A 27,161-nucleotide genomic window follows, 5' to 3' on the forward strand; every position below is an offset into this window, starting at 1 on the left:
TAAAGAAATAATACAAAAGATATTTTAAGATTTAAAGGAAAATATATTTGAAATTTTGCTTCCCTACAAAATGAGTCTTATAATAATCATTTATATTACAATTAAAAATAATTGAAGTTACATGTGCACATATATACACATACACAAATGATAATAAATATATGTCTTTACCAAAATACCTCCTGGAAAAAGAAGTCTTCCTGAAAGTTCTCTGTGCACTAACACTACCACAATAAAAAAGAAAAAGAAAAAGAAAATAGTGTCCAAACGTAGTTTTAGAGTAAAGTATGGGCAGTTTGAAACTGAAAAATTTGGTCTCACTCTTAATAAAACAATTTTACCACCACGCTGCTAATAATACCACCATTATTGTTATTATTTATTATAGACAGTTTAAAACTATATAAAGAGTAGAAAAGGAAAGATAATTGACATTTTAAATAAAGTCTGTTCTTGGAATTACTGCTCTAAAACCATTCTGCTCTCATTATCTTTAGTGTGTTGTAAGCTTATTGGAAGCCTGTGTTTTTTATCCTGTATGATTGGTTCATCCCAAGAATGAAAATTTAAGCAAAATCAATACACTCAATAGCCAGGTTCTAGAGTAAATATACAGAAATGTTTCTTGTAATAGGTTTTACTGGCAATGACAAGCCATTTTTCTAGTAACAGCTTTAACATTGTGCAATCATTAGAATACACTGGAGCAGTGAAGAAATTAGGAAACAATAATGAGAAACTCAGATATGAAAAGGTAGGAGATATGGGCCTCTGATCAGTCTGCTAGGTAATGAAATGGAGAGTCAAAAAGGTATATAAAAAAGCTATACTTGAATCAGAGAAAATGTTTTTAAATAATATGAAAGTCATTCTCACAGATGTGAGATGGTATCTCAGTGGGGTTTTCATTTGCATTTCGTGGGTGATAAGTAATGAACATTTTGACAAGGGTGTGGAAAAGAAGGAACCCTCCTACACTGTTGGTAAGAATGTAGGTTAGTCTAGACCCTATGAAAAACAGTACGGATGTTCCTCAAATATTAAAAATAGAACAACCTAATGATCCAGCAATTTCATTCCCTGATATTCGTTCAAGGAATGCAAAAACACCAATTTGAAGGGATATATGCACTCTTTTGTTCTTGGCAGACCGATTTACAACATCCATGCTATAGAAGCAACCTAAGTGCCCAAAGAGAGATAAGAAAAAGAAGTGACATATGTACACAATGGTATATGACTTAGCTATAAAAAGAGATGAAATTTTGCCATTTGTGACAACAGGGATGGAATTGAAGGGGATTGTGCTAAATAAAATAAATTTGAAAAAGAAAGACAAACACCGAATGATTTCACTCATATGTGGTATATAAAGAAACAAAACAAAGAACAGACAAAACTAAACCAAATAAACCTTACAAATATGACTGCAGAATTGAAGCTACCAGAGCAGGGAGGGTAGTAGGTGCTGAACAAAAGGGTGAGAATGCACAGTGGACTATGGTGGAAGATCATGGGTGCTGTGGTGGTAGGTGAACCTATTCCTTTAAATCATATCCACTATTGTAAATCAATGTTATCAACATATAAAAATTATGGGAAAAATATGAAAACACACCATATATTATGTAATTTTTATGCAATTTAAAAAATTATTATGCAATTTAAAAAATGTCTTTTAGATACATTCTTATGTTGGATAGTACTGTCTATGATTTAATTGACAACCATGCCAGAAACAAAGGACAGATGATAAAAGCAAAGTGCATTTTCCATGAGTAATAATAACAGGGAAATAAATGTATGAGATTCCATTTCATCTTGTAATCTAAATCTAATCTAAAAGGAAATTCATACTGACATCACAGGGCAAATTCATTGAGATAGTCTTTTAAATTTAGGCATGATATATTTGAGTTTTTCCATTTAAAAGTGTATATATTCAGTCTTAGAAAGAAGTGATCCTTTGTGCTACCAAGTCTATTTTTGAATAACTACTTAAAATCTCCGTGATCATTAGTGAAAAAGTTTATAATCTGAACTTCTTAGTTTGTCCTTCAAAGCCCTTCATAATCCATCCCAAATAAATTCTTTAGAAAATGTTATCCTTACAGAAAAAAAAAATTGAAAAGTTCTAATAAATCAAATCTGCACACTTTTTTTTTCACAGTTAATTTCTTTCCAAGCTAAGGAAAAATGACAGCAATCTTCTAACTGAACCCTAAATTTTTTTTAGAATATTAAAATTACCTGTGTCAATTGAAGAAGGTATACCTGATACTAACTTCATAGATGGGATCACAGAGTCTGCTCCAAGGAAAGAAAAACTTGAACTTGAGAAAGTGTCAAGTTAGTCTAAAATTTCTAGGTGACTTATTTTAATTTGTCAGCTTCAGGTTAAGTTTGTTCTTTGATATAAAATTAAACAGCATTAAAATTCATAGTGCAACTGAAACCAAATTAAGTTTAGTCACTTAGTTAAGCAAACAGAGTAAAGTATTTTAATATTTATTTTATACATGTAGGTAAAATATATATGATCACGCAAGAAAATTACGTAAATTATTATTGCAAATAAAATTATTGTAGTTAAGAATTTTTGCAAAATGGAATAAATTAGAAATACTTATAATACAGATATCTCCTGGTTATTTGGGTATGGTTGTTTTATTATTGAAAGACACATGTATCAACATAAAATTCTCATAAAATTCCAAATACTAATATATTGTGAGATTAAGTATTTATTTAAAATGTACATAATCTAACATACTCATTAGCCTATCATAACCCACAAACACATAGGTTATGTCTATATGATCCAGGTTCTTGGAAAGTAATAATGATTTAAACAAATGAAGAAGATAAAATTCTGATTATGTTTAACCTCACATATAAAATGATTATAATTCTTTTATAATAATCAAAAAATAATATTTATATACACATATACAGAAAGAGAAAAAACTGCACTCTGTAAACTCCAATAGAGCTCTAAATTGTAAACTTTCATTATAGAATATAAATTAATAGAAAAGAATCATAAATTTCACTATTTTGATACTTTAAATGAAAAAATATATGCTTTGAAATAAATTCAAATATGTTGGATAATTATCAACAAAGAATACAACTAAATAGTAAGCACACAAATCCTTATGTATGTGCCTTTGTATATATGATGAAAAAGCACATTCTTATGCTAGAAGGAAATGAATGGAAGAAGATTTTCCTAAGAGAAAAATGGGTTCTAGAACCATTTAGTGATATAAAAAATAAATCCACCTAAGAATGACTTCTGGCTTTCCTTGTGACCAGCCAGCCAAGAGTCCAGCTGGCTCTGTTTCAAGCTGGTTAATGACCACTGGTAAAGTGCAGGTGTATGCATGCACACACGTGTACATACATCAGGGCACATGCCAGTGTGTAAGAGCAGAAAATGATGTCAAACCATGAGAGAGATTTTTATGAACACATAAAATGATGCACAGAAAATTACACCCTAAAAATTAAAATGTTTTATGAGTATAAATGTCAGTATTGAATTTAATATTTAGAGTTGAAAAATAAGATTTCTTTTCCCCAACAGATAAAACTGAATGTGAAATCACGACTGGATATAGAGAGAAGTTATACATAAAAGTAGTTGCACATGTATTCACTTACATGTTGTCAAACTTCCTACCACATCCCCCCAAAATCAGGAACAAACAGAGCTTTCCTAACCTAATGTTATATGTTTAAGGTCTTCTCTAATATTTTCTTCCCTGTTTCCATACAGAAAATACCACAAACCTATTTGCTTTTCTTTGCATGAGTAAAGCAACCCAAATAAATATAGCAGTGGTTCTTAGATTGTTATAACATACATGTATATTTTTCAAGCACAAAAACAACCTGATATAATAATTTTCTCCACTGGCTAGATTTTCTTATGCAAAGACTAAACTGCTCAAAAACCAAATCTCTCAAAAGCATTCAAAGGTTCAAAGACTTTAACTACATATAATCCAGACATATAAAAATATGTGGTGAGTTAAAATTTCTCCTAAGCAAGATACCCTTTTCTGCATTTCACTTAATCTATCCATTATTTCAAATTTAAATGTGCTTTCCAAGATTATCTGAGTCACATACATTTTAGAGATATTAAAATATACTGGCAAAATTTATTGATTTCAGAGGATTTTAACATTGAGTCTCACTGTTTTAATTTAATTTATATGAATTTTATACTGCCCTGCCTCTAAGAATCTATATTAGAGTGATATGCAAAGACTTTATGAAATAATGTGTAAAGATGCATTAATATGTTTCCACAAAATAATATTTCTCTAGTATGGAGTGCAGTTGTTTGACAAAAAAACTTAAAGTATTTGGCGATGCACTTTCTCAAATCAAAGTCTTCAGATGTAACAGTGAAGCAAATTGTTAAACAACCACAACTAACATCCAAGAAAAAATAGTCATTTTCCCTTTTCTGTACCAGCCCACATTCCATTCCATCAATTTCTCCTTTAACATTTCCTATACCACCTCCACAGTGACATTAGTACATGTGATAGTTTTTTTTTTTTATATTAAGTAATTAAGAACTGGGCCACATACTCACATAAGAATAAGAAAAACCCCAATATAAAGAAACATTTCTAGTCTCTTTTCAATCCTTAATGCTCACTACACAGCTCTTCCCAAAATACTAATAGTATCGATGCAGCTGTAATAGAATAAATTATTTGCTATGCTATTACCCTTTAAGGAAATTACATGTTCTGTATGGAAATCTATATCTATGTGTATACATATGCACATATATTTATATATCCATTAACATCGATGTGTGTATAGTTTTATGAGTGCCATCATCTAACAAGTAAAATGCAGATCACAGAGAAGAAAGCTAGCAGATGAAGAAATTGCTCACCTGGAGGAAGCAGATCAACAGACTGAAGTCTACTTGTGATGGTGTGTAGGGTGAGGATAGCAAAGGAAAGCAAAGTCGGGAATGCTTGAAAAATAAAATATTTTTAGTTAACAAATAGAAAAACCAAATGGGTAAAAAGGGCCAACTGAATCATGAATGCTCTATTGATTTTAACTTTCATATTAAAATTATTTAAATTGATCAATTCCTAAAAGGTATGGACACTGTATTTCCCCAGATACATAAGACTTAGTCTTATTGGAAGAAAATTGCTTTTTTGGAGTACTTCAGTTTAGATAGATAGAAACAGACCAAAATAACAATATAGCTGCCTAGGTCAGGGGCAAAAAGGCTCTGGTGATGGTGATGGAATCACTTATCTTAAATAAAATAGTTTTTGGCAATAGTGGGGAGAAGATGTAAACAAGCAGCCCACCAAAATTGAAGTTGTAAACAGTCTATTCTTTTATATCCCTAGAGATCAAGATTTAAACAAAAACTTTCATTGTTTCTTAATATTAGCTACACAATACATAATGTCTGGAATTCAAAGCAATGACTATAATTTAGCATTTTACTGTTCACATAGGAATCTTCAATTTTTAACAGTATATGACTTCAGGAATGAGAAATATAAACATATATACTTATATGTACATTTATATATTTTTCTAACAATTTGTGCTTTTTTTAAACCTGACATAAAGCATTTTTTGTAATATTTTGTTTTGGTTTTATGAACCTGTAACTTAGGTATTTTGTGGATGTATACAATTGATCAATTTCTTAGACTGAAAAAAAAGAACATTGTATTTGTATTAATGTTGCCGAAATGTGCAGTGACTATAAAAATTATTGCTAAAATCAAAAAGGCCTGCCAAAAATAAAAAAGACCCTGTTGGTGAGCAAAAGTAGCTTTATTTTTAAAATAGTCTCATTTTCTTCTTTTCAACCTTTATTCAACATCTGTTGTTTGCCCCTCCCTGGAATGTAATTTGCAGGATTCCAATGTAAAACAGGTTGAGTAGTTAATAACAGGCAGCTCAAACATCTTTTACGCACTGTTGCCCTGCAGATGTTTCTTTCACTTTTTTCCTTTCTTCCCCTGGCTTTGTGTTTAATTTGTGTATGTTTCTTTCCTATTCTTAAAGTATATTCCCACAACAGATGGAAACACCTGAAAATAAGTCTGCCTCATGCACATGTTTAAGTGATGCCTATTGTGATATTTAATGCAGTAAAGAGAATACAAAATATGCAGTATATTTGTTTAGGGGAATGGAGTTATCTTGCTATTATGTTCAATTTAAAATTCTGAAGAGACAATTTAGCCTTGCAAAATACATATGAAGAAAAATTTATTGTCTACAACATTCATTTATTCTTAATTTTGTTTCCAAACTTGTTTGCCTGTTTGTGGATTTGATGCAATTCTCTTAAATTTTTAATCCTACCAAAAATTGGAGTTTCCCCTATCCACTGACCATTTTACTATGTAAAATGAATTTTATATTCACTTGATAATAATCCAAATTCAGAAACCAATAGCTAATATATTTTAGATATCGTCAAAATAGCTCATATATATTTAATTATTATGTTAATATCAATGAGATAGAAAATTCAGAAAAATATACACATTCAAACTGGAGGGAAAAAATAGTTTCAGACTGTGCATTGGGTTAGACATTGTCCTGCCAATACTCATATACACCCAAACATCAAAATACCACCTTATTGGAAATAAGGTCCTTATAGATGTAATTACTTATGATGAAGTCATAGAAGATAAGAATGGGCCCTATCCCAAAGTCTGGTGTCCTTATAAGAAGAGAAATCTAAGACACAGAGACAGCACAGAGGGAAAATACCATGTGAAGATAGAAATAGATGTTGGAATGTTGTGTCTAAGATTGCTAGTCATCACCAGAAGCAAACTGGAGACAAAGAATCCTCCCCTGGAGTCATCAGAGCACCTGTCCCTGCCAAGACCTTCATTTTGGATTTCAAGTTTCCAGAATTGAGATTGAACAAGTTTCTGTTATTTTAAAGCCACCCAGTTCACAGTTTTGTGTTATGACAGCTCTAGAAACCCATACTGATTTTGGTACCAAGAAGTGGGATGTTGCTGTGAGAAATACTTAAAAATGTGTAAGGGACTTTGGAATTGGTTAATGGGTAGAAACTGAAGGTTTTGGGATTCATGATGAAAAGAAAAAGAACCTAGATTTCCTTAAAGAGATGATTGGGAGAAATACAAACATTCAAGGTGATTCTGATGAAGACTCAAAAAGAAGTGAGGAGAGCTTTGGAGAAAGCACTCACCATCTTAGAAGGTACATATACTGCTGTCACCACGAATAAAAAGTAGACAAAAATATGAATATAAAAGATGCTTTTCATGAAGTCTCAGATAGACATTGGAAAGTAATACTAAAAAGTCGCAGAAAACTTGGCCACTTTGTTACATGGAAAATAAAATGTATAAATAATGAACTTGTGTATTTAGCTAAGAAGCTTACCAAGCAAAGTGTAAAAGATGTGGCTTGGTTTCTCTTTCTGGTTATAGAAACATGTAAGGAGAAAGAGATTGAGTGAAATAAAGGAGCAAAAAGAACCAGGACATACTTTGAAAAATTCTCTGCTTATCCAAATAAAATGTTTTGGAAACAAGGACATCAGTGTGGCTGGATAGCCAGTTGTTACAGAGATTAGGCATGTGATTTATGGGTCAAATCAACTATCTCAAAAGAAGTCAGGATTGAAGATGGGGTTTTGGAAGCAGGATCTATGGACACCATCTTGTCTAACAGTGTGGATGCTCTCAACATGCCAGAATACAAAAATTTTGAGCATTTTCTGTAGTAAAAACATTGTCAACATGAGGCCTCTCTGGTGGCACAAGGGGATAAGACACAACCTATGAAGCTATCTGCAGCCACTGTAGCATGAGTTTGATCCCCAGCTGGGGAGCAACCCACATGGTGCAGCACACTTCTCCTGACTCCCCCACTGCTCCCTTCAGCAGTATATTTCAGTCAGTCTGCCTGTTCTATTCCCCACTCTGTCTCTGGTGAATCTTCTCAGCCCCCACACCTCTGGCCTGTACCCTAGTTCTTGTATATGCATAAATAAATCTTTAAAAAAACAAACAAACATGGTCAACACGGACTGAAAGGACAGTAATGCAACAAAATGAGTGGAACAGTCCCATGGAACAGTCACAGACACAGGGACTAGGAAGGGCAATTATTTCCCTAGAGAGCAAAGAAAGATTAAAGGATAAAGGATAAGACAAAATAAAACCAAAAGGATTACTCTCAGGCCTTGAAACTTAATGGAATTTGCCATGCTGTGTAGTCCACTTCTTTTAAACTACTATCCCTTAGTCCTTCCATTTTTTCACTTTCAGGTGAGTAAGTCTATCCTATGTCTATTCCATCACTAAATTTTGGAAACAAGAACGTGATTTCTGGTTTGATAGTTCTGTGAAGAAGAGAAACATTGTTCCAGTATGTGCCATACTTAGAGTATCACCATGTCTAATTTAGATGCTGAGATTTGGGACTTTTTTTGAGCTTCTATTTAGAAGCCATTCTGTTCCATTCTATTCTATTCTATTCTGTTCTGTTCTATTCTATTCTATTTAGAAGCTTCTATTTCCAATTCAGGCTGGAAAATGTTAAGACATTTGGATGATATTGGGAGTAGTTGAATGTATTATATAAATGGGATGGATGTGAACTTGAGGGACTATAGGATAGACAGTGCTGAATAGTGACACCCTTAATTCATGTCCACCTAGAAAATCAGAATGTGAACTTATTTGAAAATAAGGCTGTATTTGAAAACAATTACCTAAGATGGGCCTCCCCGGTGGCGCAGCGGTTGAGCGCTGGGTTGTGAAGCTGCCCGCAGCCTCTGCAACACCGGTTCTATCCCCGGCTGCTCCCTGGCCACCAGAGGAGGGTCCCACATGGCGCACAGATCTCTCCTGCCGCCCGCTGCTCCCCTCAGCAGTGTGCTTCGGTCCTTATGCCTGCTCTGCTCCCCACTCTGGCTCTGGTGAATTCTCTTACCCTCCCACGCTTCTGACTGTACCCAGTGCTTGTATAAATAAATAAATAAAAATAAATCTTAAAAAAAAAAAGAAAATAATTACCTAAGATATAGTGGGTTAAGTTAATATTAAGGTAGATCGTAATTCAATAGCTGGTAACCTTATAAGAAGAGAAAACAAACACACAAACAAAAAACACAGAGACAGTCAAGACAAGAGAACACTAAATGACCATAGAGACAGAGTTGCAAGTGATGTATATAGGATTGATGGAAACCTCCAGAAACTTGGGCAGGCAATCAAGGATCCTCTTCTTGGAACTTGAGCAAGCATGGCCATGCTCATATCTTATTTTTGGATTTCTAGTCATGATAACTGTGCAATAATAAATTTCTGGTGTTGTAGTACACCCAATCAGTAATATTGGTTATATCAGTAATATCAGTAAGCTTACCATACATAGTCAAAATGAAACATCAAAGTATAAAATACCCAGGTGTCAAAAAAAAAAAAAAACAAGCCAACTGTTGTTGAGAATGACAATGGGGCAAATTAAAAAGTAGGATCTTGAAAAGTTACACCAGACAGATATGACTAAATTAGAATGTTGTCTTCTATGTTATGATTCATAAATAAACTAAACTTGGCATAAAAGATAAGCACTTATGCCAGTAAAATTGATCTGCTGAATATAACATTCAACTGAAATCACCCAGGAAAAATGTCTGTGTGTGTCTGTGTGAATAAGATTGTTCTACATTTTACCAAGTACACTAAAACTGAAAATTCCATCAAAAGGTCTGCAAGTTAATAGCTCTGTGTGCTTACTCCTAAGATTACTAAGACTTCTCTTTACAGTTTGCATTACTATTGATTTTTATGTATATGAATCCCATTTTAGTCACATTTGCATGACAAATTTGCTTAAAGCACTCCTTTTAATGGACTACTATACTAGTGGCTTACTAAACAAAATATCTTAATCATAGGTATGTGAAAATATGTGCATGAGTATTTGGATTAACAGTGAAAAGATAGTCTCTTGTTAAGAAAATATATTTCCATGTTTGTAATAAGGCTTCAAAGACATGGACATTTGTTCTCAGAAGCACACTATAGACAAGAGTGTATAGATGATTCCAAATCAGAGATATTCTGCATATCTCAATATATACATTAATAAATGCTTCCACTTTCTTTGGAAATGAGTACATAAACATTAAAATATTCAATTTTCATACATTTATTTGGAGGCATTTGACTAAATTTTTCATCTAAATGGAAAAAATAAGGCTGAAATATAGTTCCCTTTAGAAATATATTGTTAAATTTTACTAAAATGTACTGTAGCAATAATTACATGCATTATTAACATGCATTTCTTTTTAATTTAGAGCACACAAATACATTGTTTTTCTTTTGGCCTTTATGTCCTAATATATTAATAATTTTTTTTTTTTTTCCTATAAGACACCTGTGCTTTTGGGCTACTATAACAAACTTCCATAGACTGGGTGGTTACAAACAACAGATTTTTATTTCTCACAGTTCTGGAGCCTGAGAAAATGTCCAAGATCAAGAACAACTCAGTGTTGAGAGTACCTGCTTCCTGGCTCACAGGAAGTTTTTTCCCTGCTATGTCCTCATATGGTGAAGATTCAATGCCATTTTTCAAGAGCCTCAATTACATTTATGTAGACTCCACATAAATGGCCTTATCAATCCAAATTCTTCTCCTTCCAAAAGCATCATATTGGGGATTAGGTTTCAACATATGAATTTGGGGAGGGCACAAACATTCACTCTATAACAGTATTCTATTTCATGAAAGAAAGTAAGTGAACCAAATTGAAATTGAGCCAAATCTCACAGGTAATGTGGAAATACCTACAAATGAAAACAGAATACTGTTATAGTTATATACATATATTCAAGTTTATGTACATAAATATCAGATTACATCATTATTGAGTATTTTATCCTCTGCAAGTGCAAAGCCCAAAAATTGATCCATCCAAGTTATATATTGTGTCTGAGAGGGATTGAATCTAATGGTGTGCAAAAACTGACATCAGTATTCTAGACACAAATGTAAGAAAATATTTTATATTTCTTTGTGATATTGTTCACAATAGAATATTTCTGCCATTTTATTTCAAATTCTTTATATAAAAGATCAATGCATGTTTTATTGCAGCATAGCAAATTACCCCTCACTTTGTTTCAAATAATGTCTTTTAACTACCATATCCACATCCTAGATTTCAGTGGGTTCTTGGTAGGAATTCAAGTTACTGAGCAATGCTTTACAATTCTTTGATTTCAAATCAAAATGGCTCCCCAACAGGTATAGGTCAGTCACGATTGCATTTCAGAGACTACAAACCTCAACAGCTAAATTCTCACTGTTGAAGTGAGAGGACAAGTATCTTCTCTGATGTTCCTTCCTACCTTCCCTTCACTTAATATCTTTCCCCCTAAATTTGTCTTCCCTTATTTTCCCAACTGGAAATTCCCATTTTGATTTATTTACTACCCCCCATGCGTATGTGCCACCAAATGCCCTATGGACTTCCTTCCTTAAGAAAACTTACTTCAGGGCCTCCCCGGTGGCGCAGCTGTTGAGCGCTGGGTTGCGAAGCTGCCTGCAGCCTCTGCAGTGCAGGTTCGATCCCCGGCTGCTCCCCGGCCACCGGAGGAAGGTCCCACATGGCACGCAGACCTCTCCTGCCGCCTGTTGCTCCCCTGAGCAGTGTACTTTGTCACTCTGCCTGTTCTACTCTCCGCTCTGGCTCTGGTGAATTCTCTCACCCTCCCACACCTCTAACTGTACCCAGTGTTTGTATAAATAAATAAATAAATCTTTAAAAAAAAAAAAGAAAGAAAACTTACTTCATTCCCAGAAGTTCATACACAGTATAGCTAAAAATTATTTGATAAAATCATATTCAAAGTCACATGATTTAATAAACCCTCACTTTCTCAAAATTTATTAAAAAAGTTATTTTTTTGTGAGCTTTTATGGGTCAAAGAGACTGTATCTTTACAAAAACTAAGGACATTTACAAAACTAATAAACAGCCTCAGTTTTGAAATTTTAAAAATGAAATCAAGGCAGGACACACAAATGCACACGTGCACGCACCTCATATATACAATACATATGTACTTTTTGCAGAGACAAAAAGACCAGTGTCATAAAGGTGCCAGCAGTATCCCTAGATTTGCCTGCTTCTTTCCCCCACTTTCTGTAAGCATTGGGGTTCAGAATGTGGCAGAGACAATGAGGGAGGGAGAGTGAGCTGTGTATGTGGGTCATTATAAGAATTACCTGTCTTGCTACCTGCAGCTGGACGCTCTACTACCTAGTTCTTTTAATGCTCAAAGACCACAAACAGAGAAAGACAATACAGCATTGACTGGAGCTAACTGCTTCATTTGGAGATTTGAAAATTTAAAACTCTTGAGCTGGAATTTAGCAAATATAAACAATGTGTGGCAGTTAGAATTTTGTGGAAACAGGGATTGAATTTGTATCTAAAATCTCACAGCTGAATCTAAAATATCACTATAGGTTTTCTGGTTCAAATCTGGTTCAAATTTTGTTTCATCATCTGTAAAACAGGGATATCATTATAAGGCTGTTGTGTGGAGTAAATGAGCACATGCAAGCAAAGCAGTTAGAGTAATTCAGGAAAACCATTCAATAAATGCTACTATTTAACTATCACTAAGGCAGGATTGGCAAGTCAAGGAAAGTACAATATACAAATTCAGTTTGAATGTAGCACTTCTTGCAAATGAAAAACACTCACTTTAGGACTCTACATTTTAGATCACAAAGCAAAAACATACAGTTATTGTTGTATTAATGTGCTCAATATAATTCTTCCTGGTTTTGATTAAAGTATTACACGGATTTTTTTTCTTTTTGTTTTCTTTTGTTTTCTTTTTTTTTTGGCGTGTTAACAGTTGAGGTTAAAAGTCATAAATGCACATATTCCTCCCCTCTAGGTCATTTTTGTATGAACGGATCAGAATTCCAGTCATTGATCAACTCTTTCTATACTTCTCTAACAGGAAAGTATGGTCAAGATACAAAACCCAAAAGTATTATCACACATTCTGTTCAAGAATAAAATTATTGAATGGAAAGTGATTTGAGGGCCTCCCTGGTGGCTCAAGGGGTTAAGATGCAACCTATGAAGCTATCCACAGCCTCTGCAGCACCAGTTCGATTCCCAGCCAGGGAGCAACCCACATGGCACAGCAGACCTCTCCTGACTGGCCTGCTGCTCCCCTCAGCAGTATATTTCCATCGATCTGCCTGTTTTGTTCCCCGCTCTGTCTCTGGTGAATCCTCTCACCCCCCACACTTCTGGCCTGTACTCCAGTTCTTGTATGCATAAATAAATAAATCTTAAAAAAAAAAAAAAGGAAAGTGACTTGAATCACGCCTCTCTTAAGGTAAATATTATTCAGAAAGCAAAATAATGAGTATATTAAAATTAGAACACAAGAAACAAATATCTCTGGTGGATTATAAGTATGCATTTATTCTTCTGTCCTTTAGGGATCTCTTAGCGGAAAAATCTGAGAAAAGTCCAAAAGTAGGGGGATTTGGCCTAGGTTACCCACATGCTAGAAGCAGATTAGAGGTTAAAAAGCACATTCTTATCTTTCTTATCTATCATACAAGTATTTTTCCACCCTCTGCTACTATAATTTATGTAACAAAATCAAAGAAACAAAGAGATAAAGTAATACTGCGACAAGATAATTTGATAAACAAAATGAAAAGTGATGCTAGCTTTTCTTTCATCGATTTTTTTTAATAAACTAAATTTCATTTCTAATAATTCCTTTTTCTGAGATTTTAATACTGGAGGAAAATAATTTTTCAGTTTGGTCTTTTCATGATTTACATATGGCTTATTGATATTCAAAGAAATGATGGCACACAAAAATGTATATCCTTTTAACCCTTAATTGAACGTTGTACCAATAGCCCCACTTTCATCACTGCTTGCTCTGAAGTTTTCTACAAAAATCTAGCTCAAGTTTCCATTTGGATGACTAATAATTCATGTACAGACTGATTATTATAGTAATAAATTCATCTTCCACTTCTCCAAAGGTGTTTGGACATTATCGACATAACTGCAAACAAAAGCAAACAAGTATGCACTTTTGTAAACAGGTCTCTCTTAAATCGAGCATATTGATCTATGTTCCCTTCCCTGCAACTATTTATATGCACACAATCTTGCGTAGTTTGATCTCAAAAATAAATGCAATTATATGTGATAATTTGTATTTGAGAGATGAGGGTCAGTTTAGAAATCATGCAATAAAATGTCTTTTTATCCAGATAAGAAAATTGAGATCTATAATAAATAGTGGCAGAATAAAAAAATTATCTTTTTGATCCCAAGCCCAATTTTTTTATACATTATATATTTTTATTTTATGTTGTTTTATCATAGTACTTATAACAAGGTTACCACAGTAATATATTGTCCAACCACAGACATTTTTAAAGTGATAAGGACTATATTAATAATTATACCTGGACAATAGGTATAGAGAGATTTCTGAGCAAATAATATCAAGTGATAAGCTCCATAGAAAGTAAAGAAAGACCATGTTTAGTATCTTTTGAATATTTTTTTAAATCACATAAAATTGCATTTGGAATCAATAATATTAACATTTTTTCTAGAAAAGAATATGAATTTTTATCTTTTAAAACTGGAAAACAATTACATACTTATTGACTAATCCTAAAAGATATTTCATTTTATGTATATAGAAAAATGCAGTAGAAAAATTATACTGTTTTTGTGAGAAATTATAGGCACCAAGGTGGACAAAAAAAAAGATTATTAGGGAAATTCCTATAAAATATTAAACAAATAAGGAAACTTTAAGCTAAATTAATTTATAAAAAGTAGTGTGAAAAACATTACTTGTAAAAAAAATCAAATGTATAAAGCAGCTAGTAAAGAACAACATATGAAAATAAAAGATGAAAAGGCATTTGATTCAGAATGAAGTGCAAGAATGCAAAGAAACTGTGTGAATTAATCATACAAAACAGAAGGGAGAAATATGTGCAAATTTGATGAAGGATTCTGGTGGTGCTCACTTGAGTAATCAAAGAATGACATATCAATAATTAAAATTAGAAGATAGCTCAGAGAGCAGTTTCTTTAAAATTCAGGAAATTAATAGAAAGGAACTTTCACCTTTTTTTTTAATTTTGGGGGAAATTAAATCCAGAGATAAGAAATTATTTCACATACATTCAACACAAATCAATGAAACATAACTGAATATGTAAACCTTCTAATATCTCTTTTGACACAACATCAATGCCTACAAAGGAATGCACACATTACAATAACATAAGCTGAAAACATTCAGATATATATTGGCTTGTAATTATCTAGGACACTAAAAGATCCTGACAAAACTTAATCTAATAAATCTGCCATTATCTCTTCTATTTCAAATCTGTGTCTTGAGGAAAATAGTCGTCAAAATGGAGCTGCTACATAGAACTAAATCTGGGGCAGGAGGAGAGGTGTCAAGGATTTTCTAATTTTTTTTCCTTTCAATTGTTGACATGAAATGGTTAGCTGATATATTATTCTGATTTTCACAAGGTGCTGAAGATCACATTTCCCCTCTCATAAAGACAAGTTACACAATGTGAAGTTGGCTGCTCATTTGAGTTCTTTAGCTCTAAAGACCATCTTCAGGAGTATTCAAGGCCATTCTATAAGGCAACATTTCTGATTATTGTATCTCTGTGAGCTGAATGAATCAGTTCCAGAATGAGAAATAATGTTGAAATATTTTTCCAGGACTGTCATGTTATCCAATAATTTCTGTAAAATAGATAAATTCATTTTACTAGCTAGTGCTCATAATTAGTGATTGAAATTATAAAAAACACAGTATGCAGCTATTTGCTGTTTTTAGTAACATGAGTGGGAATAATTGCCCAAGCTCTATAGTCAGCCTCTGCATTGTAGGATGATAAAGAGAAAGCAGTATGGTCTTCACAAACCACTGAAGACAAATATATAAACACTGATCTTACTTCAAACCTGTGACTTTGCACATGTATTTATTATCAATTTCTCTATCAAACCAACAAGAACTTTGTTTTCATGAATATCTCTCAGTCATGGGACCTAATTAAGTGTATGAATGAAGGATTCTGTGCTATTAAAAAATTTTAAAGTTAAATAAACAAAAAATCCTTTTCTACATGTATTGTTCTTCCATGTATTTTTCCATATTTATCTATAGAAATGCCATCAATTAAGTCATTTCAAAACTTTTTTTTAGATCTAATATGTCACAAAATACATTAGAACAAGGTAAAAATCTTACTTGATGAAAGCTTTGTAAAATATACATTTTACTGTTTTATCAAGGCTTTGGATATTCCCTGTCCTTGAATTCAGATGCTATGCAGCTATGACTTGATTAGCCATGGAATGAATTAAAGAATATCTGGGATATTAAAGTATATTTTAATGTATTTGAAAGAATGATGGAAACCTAAATTAGAATTATGATCTGATTTCATATAATGAAGATAATTTTAATTAATTTAATGGGAAGCATGCCAGACTTGGAGCTTTTGTTCTGTTTTCTTTCTGACCCTTTCCAACTTCCACTGTAGCCTTAAGGAAAAAAAAACAAAACAAAACAGGGAGCCTCCCTGGTGGCACAGGGGTTAAAAACACAGCGTTATCACAGCTATAGCCAGCCACTGCAGCACTAGTTGGATCCCAAACCAGTCAGGGAGCTAACCCACATGGCACAGCAGACCTCTCCTGCCTTTCCCACTGCTCCCCTCATCAGTGCATTTCAGTAGATCTGCCTCTCTCCCCACTCTCTCTGTGGGATCCTCTCTCCCCCTGCACCTCTGGCCTACACCCCAGTTCTTTTCTTTAACAAGAAAAAAAAAACTTCTTTCTTGAGCTATAAGATGAGGGTTCGAAAAACAGATACTCTGTTTTATTTCATTGATAGTATTATGATCTTTAAAAAAATTATATTCTAGAATATTTTACTTATGGTTCTCTATACAGGGTATGCAGTCAGCCATCCATATCTAAGCAGTATGATTTGTTAATAGGTGGAAACGTCATTCACTTTTGCTAGAAACTTATTATGGTAAGTGTAAATAACAGAGAACCTGGTAACAGAGCTATTAGATATGACATAGGTGGCTTCTAAATAGCATTTTCCCCACTTTGATATTTTGCACCTTTTTTTCCTATATAAATTGCATATAGGATAGGTCAGACATATTAACATAAATCTAATAGGAGAGTTTTTTAAAGTTAATGTCCCTTCAAGAATAAATATTTAGAATTCTGGCCTGAAACACTCACACAAAAGTTTGCTAAATCTCTATTTTGCAACACAGCTAAGATGCAGTGAAAGCTATTTTATTTTATGAATAAACAAGAACTACTCTGTATTGCCAGGAAGACTAGAAAGAGTGGGAAACCAGCTTGAATTCATGGACTTTTCATTTAATGAAAACAAGTGCGTACAACTCACTGGAGAATCGGCACCTGAAAACATTAGCAGGCACCTCTCTGAATCATCTCCATTAAAAAAAAAAATGGTTCATTTAAACATAAAATAAGCAAATGGTGGTTCTAATAATGTCTTAATAAATAAATAAATGATAAAAGACAAAAATATTAAAAAAAATCATTCCACTTGATGCAAGTATTTCCTAATGATATCTTCATGTCTACTTAAAAATCCAAAAAAAAATTTAAGAATAATTTAAAACAAATCAAGTGGGCAATTATCAGTTTGTTGAGAATGTCAATCAACAGTAGATGTGGGAGGAATTTAAGTAGATGAAAGCTCTGCTAACCTTCATATTTGACTTCTTTCTTATACTAACAGAGAAAAACTTTAGTAGCTTTACTTCCATTTAGAAGGAAAGTATTTTTTTCCTCATTGTGCCTTTCACTTTATAATTCCTTTCCAATTTCTGATGTGAATACTCAAAATGTGCATTATGTCTTATATCTTACTTGAAAAAGAGAACCATGAGTCTCCTTTATTCAATATAATGATAAAAATAAATTTCAATCTCACTATTATGTTTTTAAATGTATAATATGTGGTGTTGGAAGTAGTTTGAGATAGATTGTAGAAATAAATTCTAAGATTTCAAAAGAAGTCCAATATTTTCCTCATTTTTGCATGCAAAAAGTATGTATCTATATTTTCATGTTAAACTATTTGAGGCAACATCAACATTTTCTATTGATAGTCTGCTTTAATATGTTTCTGTATTTATTTAATGTGATTTTCTTTCTTAACATGTTAAATGCAATTAGGGTTAAATGCAATTAGTTTATATAAAATTGTAGATCCAATTTTTTGTTGATTTATAAAATAAGAATTTGGCTCTCTAAAACTGAAGATTTCAATTATGTTATATTAGTTGCAGTGTTCTTTGTTTTCTAGAATCAAAACAGTATTTTCCTAAATAAAGAGAAGTTAACAACAACTGGCTCAGAAACCAGAAAAATAGTTACAAATCAAATACATAAAGATCAACAATATATTTCTATTTCTTCTTAATAACAACTGCTTTAATAATATCATATATGTATAGAAATACAGAGTTCATACACCATGTGCACTTGAACTTTATATACAAAGGAGATGGAACAGTTGCTATTTGTTCTAGATTTCACAAGGGGAATGTTGATATCCAAAAATAAATCAGAACTCAAGTTTTCTGCTTCATTGTTTACATCAACATGAAACAACAAGACATCTTGGGTAGAGCAGATTGCAGCACTATCTAAAATAGCAAGTTATGGAAGCAACCTAAATGATCAAGGAGAGATGAGTGGTGTGTGTGTATACATACACAATGGATACTACTCAGCTATAAAATATGATGAACTCTTATCATTTGTGACAACACGAATGAAACCAGAAAGGATAATGTTAAGTGAAATAAGTCAGATGGAATAAGGTAAATACCGAATGATTTCATTCATATGTGGAATACAGAGAAACAAAACAAAGAGTCAGACAACACCAAACCAAAAACAAACCCTAAAAATGTGATTGTAAATAGATGTTCCCAGCAGGGACAGAAAAGGTGGAGAGGAAGTCGGGGAGAGGGTACAAAAAAACGATGGTGAAGGACTACATGTGCCTTGGTGGTGTGGGAGGGGTGGTAGCATACACCTGAAATGTTGGGATCCTATTTCTGGGTCATACACTGTGTTGTAAACCAATGTTACTTAGAAAGAAAGAAAGAAGGAGGGAGGGAGAAAAGGAGGAAGGACAAGCAAGCCAAGAATAATTGTCAAGTCACAATCTCTTTCCTAGTAATATGGGAATAACCTCTAAATTGCAGTTCTTATGAATCAGAGAAGTGATGATATATATAAAGGGATGTTTAAAAGTAAAGACACAGTAAAAAGGTAGGTAGGTATTTCACTATCCAAAATTCTTAAGTTTGGTCTGATTTTCCTATTCAAAATTAATTTTACTTTTGGGCCTCCCTGGGGGCACAATGGATTAAGTGCACTTCCAGCACTCTGGAAGCTGCCTGCAGCCACTGCAGCATGCATTCAATCCCTGGTCAGTGAGGTGCAAAAGACCTCTCCCTGATGCTCTCCTCAGCAGCATATCTAGTAGATCTGCCTGTTCTGTTCCCCACTCTGTCTCTGGTGAATCCTCTCAACCCCTGCACCTCAGGCCTACACCCCAGCTCTTGAATGCATAAATAAATATAATAAATCTTTAAAAAAATTAATTTTGGGCCTCCCGGGTGGCTCAGGTGATTGAGCGCAGCGCTGTGAAGCTGTCTGCAGCCTCTGCAGTGCATGTGTGATCCCAGTCGGCCAGGGAGCAACCCACATGGCGTAGCAGACCTCTCTTGGCTCGTCGGCTGCTCCCCTTAGCAGTGATTTTCAGTCAGTCTGCCTGTTCTGTTCCCTGCTCTGTCTCTGGTGAATCCTCTCACCCTCCCCCCATACCTCTGGCCTGTACCCCAGCTCTTATATGCATAAATAAAAAAAAATTTAATTAATTTTACTTTACGTAAAATTAACTTTGAAAGGGAAATGGTAAACTTCAAACTATAACTTAATAGTGGGTGGATTTTTCACTGGAGTAATTGGAGTAAGTATAATTTTTCCTGAAAATTGTAACTTACCTTTAGAAAGGAATCCTTACCCTTCCTTCCCTTCTCCTTCATTTTCTCTCTCCCTTTCTTCTTTTCTTACTATGCTTATAATCTCTATTTTATTTTGTATCCTTTTATAAGAAAATCCTGTTTCTGGCAGCATCTCAAAACCAAGGTGTTACCCTAGAATTACTAAATGAAAAGCAGTAATTTACAAACTAAACACGATCAAGTCCCTTCTTTTAGATAATTATTTTAGAATGTAACTTATCAATCTACTTGGTGCAATTGTTTTATATCAGATACTCTAAAATACAGAAAATACAATTCAACTTTCCCTTCTTCTCCGTACACTTGGTGTTAATTTATTTGGAAAGGAAAAACATGGTGATTTCATTTCTTGCAAGCAAAGGAAAACATTTCCAAAAATTACATTCAATCGGATAATAGAGATTGTCACTTGTTGGAACAAGAGTGTCCTAATTAAAAGGAACACTGAGCAGCAAGCAAGTGGTTAATAAAATATAAAACATTAAAGTCTATATAATACAAAAGGCCAATATCTTTCTACTCCTCATCAGGGAATTATAGAAACATCTTGACCCAGCTCTTTGGACACACAGGAGTTGCCATCCTGATTCAAATCCTTGATTAATATACTATAGAATGATACATCTGGCAATGGCCTACATATGAGCTCTCTGAAGACTGAGGAAAAAAATAGCTTCTATTAAAACGGAACAATTATACTACTATATCCTGCAACTGTGTGTGTGTTTTTCTTTTTTGGTTTGTAGCAAAATAAAACAAAACAAGACAAAAGACTAAAAATTTTATAATTAATGCTAATCTCAAGAGAAAAGATTTCACGCTGTTAAAACAGAGATAAAAATTTGCCTCTATATAGTTTACTTTAGAGGTTAAACTTGTGTTCTGATTGTTACATTATGAATTCACACAGGTTTCATTTTATACTATTTTGTAATTTTTTAAGGTAATACAGGTTTATGATACTACATATGACTGAGAAATATAGGATTTTGCCTCTCCAGGTGTATACAGGGTTAAAAATTGGCTTCTAATTTCTGAATTAGTTAATGCTTCACAATATTTTTCCTAATGCTGGACATGCACTTTTCCCAGCTAAATTCCCACATTTAAAAGGAAGACCAGAGGGGGATAGTCTCTCACTCTCATCAAAGTTTCATATTCATTTCTTATTACAGTAAGAAATACCCTTTATGGTAAGTATGCAAGGCATGACTGATGTAATTTTACAGATAAGAAAGTAGCTTTTATAATGTAGCAACTACATTATGTTCCAAAAATATTGCAACGATAAACCTTTTCTGTTGGGCTTTTTTAACAACACTCGGACACTCTTGACCGATAAAACATAGCTTAAGGATCATACATTTGGACATGTTTACCCGCTTTTAGTTCACATTTTAATAACTGAATCAAGATTCAGTTTTTGCCATATCAAGGTAACACTGATTTCATTTTGCATCTTATTTGATCTGGAAAAAGAAATAAAATTTGTCTATGAGTTATCCAAGATGTGTTGTCATCTATTATCTGCACCTCCCTGATATGCCATTCTTTATGTACTTACCTAAAAACAAAACAAAACAAAACAAAAACTTCACTGAATGCTATAATATGGTCCCTAAAATTAGGTATCTACAGTGTATAAATTGGAAGTATTTTTAAAAGCTACTTCAACTTTCATTGGTCACTTAAAATGTTCTAAAAAGATTATAGCCTATGAAATGCTAAGAATTAAACAGTTTTTGAGATTATTTTCTTAAAGCAACATTTGTAAAACTGTTAGCTTCCTTCTGACAATATGTACACTCTCCAAAGAATAAGATATCATACAATATGAGAAAAGTGATATAAGGAGCTTCGTGTGGATAAGACAACTATTATTTGACTGGACTAAGACTTGTATAATATTTAACCCTTCTTATAAAAGTTATTTCTGTGTAGCTGAACTTTAAAAACTAATCAACAGTGCTGAATTATTGTGTACCCCATCCTAATATCTGAAATAAAAAAATCCAAGTGATTTTAAGCAACTTGATCTCACTATTGCTAAATAAAATATATAGGCTCCATTTCCACTCTGATCTAGCTGCAATTTCTCTATTTCTATTCCGCAAGTTTACAAATGAAAACATGAGAACACAAAGCAAATTTTTTTTTCCACAAAGCAAATTTTTAATAGATCTGAGTCTCAATATTTGATTATTATTAGAGATAATATATATTGTCTTCTAACTCCTTGATATACCTATGAAAGTAAGTAAAACATATAAAGTTCTTTTTTAATTTTTTTATTTCAAATACTATTTCAACTCACAATGATTTATCACATTGAAGTAAAATAATGTTGATCTGCATTCAAGTTTTTGTCCTTACTACCTCAGCAGCACTGGCTTCCTTGCAATTTAGAAAAAAAAGTCTCGAAGCACCGGCAACAGGCACATCCCTTGAGATGAAGAGTCAAGAAACTGTAACCTCCAGTACAAACTGTGTCATGGATTTCTTTCTGACTATGGGAAAGCTGCAAAATTCTAATATCTCTATTTCTTTAATTGAAGAAATTCTTAAGCCTTTTAAAGTTATATCCATTTATTAGAGAAGTGACTATAAATAATTAGATTATAAAACAAGCTCAAATAAATGTTAAAGCATGGATTGTTTTATATTGATCATCTTACTGAGAATATGTGTATATATACATTTATTTGTTAATTAAAGTGGTAATTTTGAAAGTAAGATTTAGTTTTATAAACTGAACTGGAAAATTAAATAAGCAGTTTTTCCACCCCTATGAAAAGGCAGCATGAAAGAGATTAAAAAATGAAAGAGAAGGAAAAGAAATAACCTAGAATAAGTGAGTTAATTTACAATTTAATTTGTGCTTCTCTTTCATTTTAGATTATATTAGTTCATCTAATAATGCCATTCTTAGAGACATGTTCCAATAGGTAAGGAATATATGCTACATTTTAAACTTCTTAGATGTAACTCTTTTCTATTAAATAAAATATTTAAATTACTATTGAAGTGGCTGAACTATAATAGTAATTACTATAGTAACAGGTTTATGGCACATTTTAACTTATTTAAATAAAAGGCATTGAAAGCCTTATTCCAATGCAAGTAAAATTGCCAGATATCAGCATTGTTAATCACAAACCATATTACTATATTAAAAAATTAAAAAATAAAAGTAAACTAATATAGATAAATTAACTCTTGATACACTAAGAGAACAGCTAGTTAAAGTAATAATCAATTGATTTCTATAAATGAAAGCTACCAGGATGCTTTCTGTCCTGGCTGAGAAATAAAGAAACTGTCACTCATTTATCCCTAAAATTATGGACAATTTAGTAATAAGCATAGAACTTATTGCTATATTATTCAAAGCATGAAATTGCTAAATATCAGTGTCTGGATTGCAGAAAATAGACAATGAAAACAAAGAGCAAAAGAAAATTTTATCCATCTGCACCATGAAACATTATCAACTTGAAATTATCTTGCTGAATTTTATAAGTTTTTTAACTTCCTGTTCTCATTGGCATTTATTAAACCATAAGTCACCTTAAATTGGTTTATTTGTATTAAAATTTAATAAACTCTAGCATACATTCAAAATAGAAAGATACAGTCTGCTATGCATTCAAATATAGATATGCCATGTATTAAAAAATAAATTACCTTTATTATTTATTAGTTTGACATATCAATTTGTCTATTGATTTAAGCAAAGGCAAACTATGTAAGGAAAATATACTTTCACCTAGGTAGCAACTAAAATTTTTTAATTATTTTAGGTAAGCTTTTTTATGTATGATTTAAATTCTAAATAATTTTGTTTCTCATGTATTCCCTTTCAAACTACTACTTTCATTTTAAGTACTCAAAGGAGACGTGTAAAGCTATCTGTAAAGCTATTAAACTTTTAATTGATATGTATATATACTACATCTATAAGTAACAAAAATAGTTTTTGCAGGCTTTTAAAAATTAAAATGCAGTGTTAAAGCTTTAGCATTAAAAAATAATCACATGGGGTGCAAAAGAGAAGAGCACTTTATTTTCCTTCTCATTTTTATTTCTTCATTGTGCTTATATTTTGTTTTCCTTACACAATCCCTTTTTATCTCATTATTTAAAAAATCCCTATATGTTAGGATGAACATAGGTTCAGATATGACCTATAAAATCTGCTTCAGTGTAAAGTATTACAAATGTTCCCTTTGCCCTAAAAATTAGTAAGTTGGATAATAAATCATATCCTCATCCTTTCTAAATGCTCTAAATGCTATTAAGATGGTTAAGAATTAATGAGTAAATGAATTAATGAGTAAATTTTATTTCAAATGAACACAAAGTTTGTTTCATTTTTCTCCCCCTATTTGTTTCACTAATAGAATTTTCACTGAAATAGCTTAACACTTGTGCATAATTTTTTCATATTCAATTTTGGGAATCAATTTTGACTAATGAATTGGTAAAGAGTCACCAACAATTATTATTAATTTATTATACTTCCAATAGGCAAGAGTCAATTAAAAAGTATACTGCAGACAATTTTCAGATATAATTTTTAACTCGAATGCTTGTAACTTAAATGCTTATAAAATGACTCTGCCAAATGTTGATGGTACATTTCAGAATCACAAGGGATACCATTTTGAAAGATTATATAGTTATACTGTATCAAATGAAGGACATACAATATAGCCAGATAGAATTCTGCAGTTAGTGAACATATTATAGCTAAATTATTTTGGAAAATGTACATGACACAAAGTAAAAACTGCACTATTTGTACATTATAAATCATAACATAAAAGTGATACTCTAAAGGATTTTATTATGGCTCATGCTTTGGCTCATTTTCTATACTACTTGAGAATTTTCTGTTTTATTCAGAGTCAGATTCTTTGCATATAGCTACATGCTACATATATTATTATACCTACTAAAATTCATGACTTTGCTCACTTTCACATTTTTCTATTCAATTTCAGTTGCACAATTTTATAAACGAGGTATATCCTTTGTGAATAATATGGTAATAATTTTAGGTTTTCTAAACTGCTATATCTAAAAGCTGATCTCCCTTATGCTATTAAATAATCTATTTTCTTTCTTTTTTTTAAAGATTTATTTGTTTATATATACAAGAACTGGGGTACAGGCCAGAGGTGTGGGAGGTGAGAGAATTCACCAGAAAGGGAGCGGGGGACAGAGCAGGCAGAAAAGAACAGGAATTGACTGAAATACACTGCTGAGAGGAGCAGGGGGCGAGTCAGGAGAGGTCTGCTCCCTGGCCAGGGATGGAAGTAGTGCTGCAGTGGCTGTGGATAGCTTCATAGGTTTCGTCTTAACCCCTTATGCCACCAGGGAGCCCCTAAATGATCTATTTTCATTCTAATTAGATGAAAGACAAATACAATCCTCTAAACTTTTTATTACATTATACGGACATTATAGTAATTCCTAAAACAAATTTGTGAAAACATTTTTGCCCAAGTAATGCCAACAACAAAATAAAAACTGCATGAATACAATAAAATTTAACTAACCATTTTTCAAACATGATTTTTGAGATCTACTTAAATATGAAAATCTAATTCCATTTTCTTAAGAATATTTCCGTTATGGAAACTTGGCTGCTTTTGTGTGTAAAATTTTTAGGAATCTACAGTTCGTTAATTTTATTTTAAATTCCTCAGGAGTTTTAGTTTTTCAAAAACATTCGCTAGAATCACTCCTTAAGGAAAAAAAAATGAAAATTATTATAAAAGATGCCTTCAAACAGTATGATATCTGTAAAAGTAATTAGAAGAGCCCATTATTTTATAAAGCAATTTTGAAATACATGTGTATTATATGTTTTTCAAAATATGCTTTAATAAAAAATTTTCAAAGACAGTTTTAAATACTGAGCTGAATAAGACTAACGCTTTTGAAGAAATTTAAGAATCAGGGATTAATTCAAGTTATAATGTTAACTATTAAAGGAAATGCCCAAGTCATACATTTGGAAAGAATCCAATTGCATTATATGTAATAAATATTATTATTTAGAAAGGTTATCTCTAGGCAAGTTTGATTATTTTTTATCTATAAGGTTTGGTGCTTTACTATAAAAGCACCTAGTTAGATGATTCTTTTGATAAATAAATCACAAGCATCACCAGTAATTAAACAAACAGGCATTTTGTCCTTTCGGTTTTATGACTATATCATCCCATACGATCTATCTACCATCTTCTTCTCCTTCTATCTCAAACTCACCTCCTCTGCTCTGTTCTGGTCATGTTGAACTTTGTGTTTATGATTCTACATGACAGAAAAGCAGGGACAGTCTCTCTGCTTGGAATTCTGTCCCTCAGAGTTACCTGGCTGTACTTCCATCTACCTTTATGAATGTCCTCCTTCACTACTTTCATGTTGACTAGAATGCCATATTCTCCATGAGGACTCCTGTCTACCATTGCTACAACACATTTAATTATTAATATATCATCATCTTTGTCACTAACAGCAGTAAGCGTGCTCAAATTTGGGACAGCACAATGAACTCTCTCTCCAATGAATTCTTATTGATATTACTACCTGAAAAATTAATCATATTTCCATACTGAGAAAATAAGTGGTAGAATTAGAGTAGAGATTAAAAATCAGTCCAAAATAGTAAAACTTTTCAGTGTCCATCTATCCAGATCCAGATGTAGATATAGATAAGCAGATATATTGGTATATAGATATATAGATTTATAGATATATAAATATTCTCAAGTGGCATTATAAGAGACTGTCATATTAGAAATAATCTAGTTTTGTCCATTCATTTATAGATAAGCGATTTTAGGCCTAGAAAGTTAAAGTCATAGCTAAAGAAATGTATGTGCATTTGGTATTATTGCTAGAACCAACTCTGT

At 32.4% G+C, this 27,161-nt stretch overlaps 1 protein-coding gene across 3 annotated transcripts in view; it reads right to left on the reverse strand.

The window, feature by feature from the left end:
• PCDH17 (protocadherin 17) overlaps window positions 1-27,161 on the reverse strand; it is a 93,351-nt gene that overhangs the window by 11,015 nt on the left and 55,175 nt on the right. Inside the window, exon 4 of one of the 3 annotated variants that reach the window (XM_054701836.1) lies at window positions 4,828-5,008. The exons of the other annotated variants lie outside the window; for them this stretch is intronic. Coding sequence (XP_054557811.1) covers window positions 4,863-5,008 — 146 coding nt within the window. The 3' untranslated portion in view covers window positions 4,828-4,862. Of the gene's footprint in view, window positions 1-4,827; window positions 5,009-27,161 lie in introns of those variants that run through there. 3 annotated transcript variants of the gene reach the window in all.

This window comes from Talpa occidentalis, unplaced genomic scaffold (assembly GCF_014898055.3).
Source record: "Talpa occidentalis isolate TD23 unplaced genomic scaffold, MPIMG_talOcc4v2.1 talOcc4.5, whole genome shotgun sequence".
NCBI lineage: Eukaryota > Metazoa > Chordata > Mammalia > Eulipotyphla > Talpidae > Talpa > Talpa occidentalis.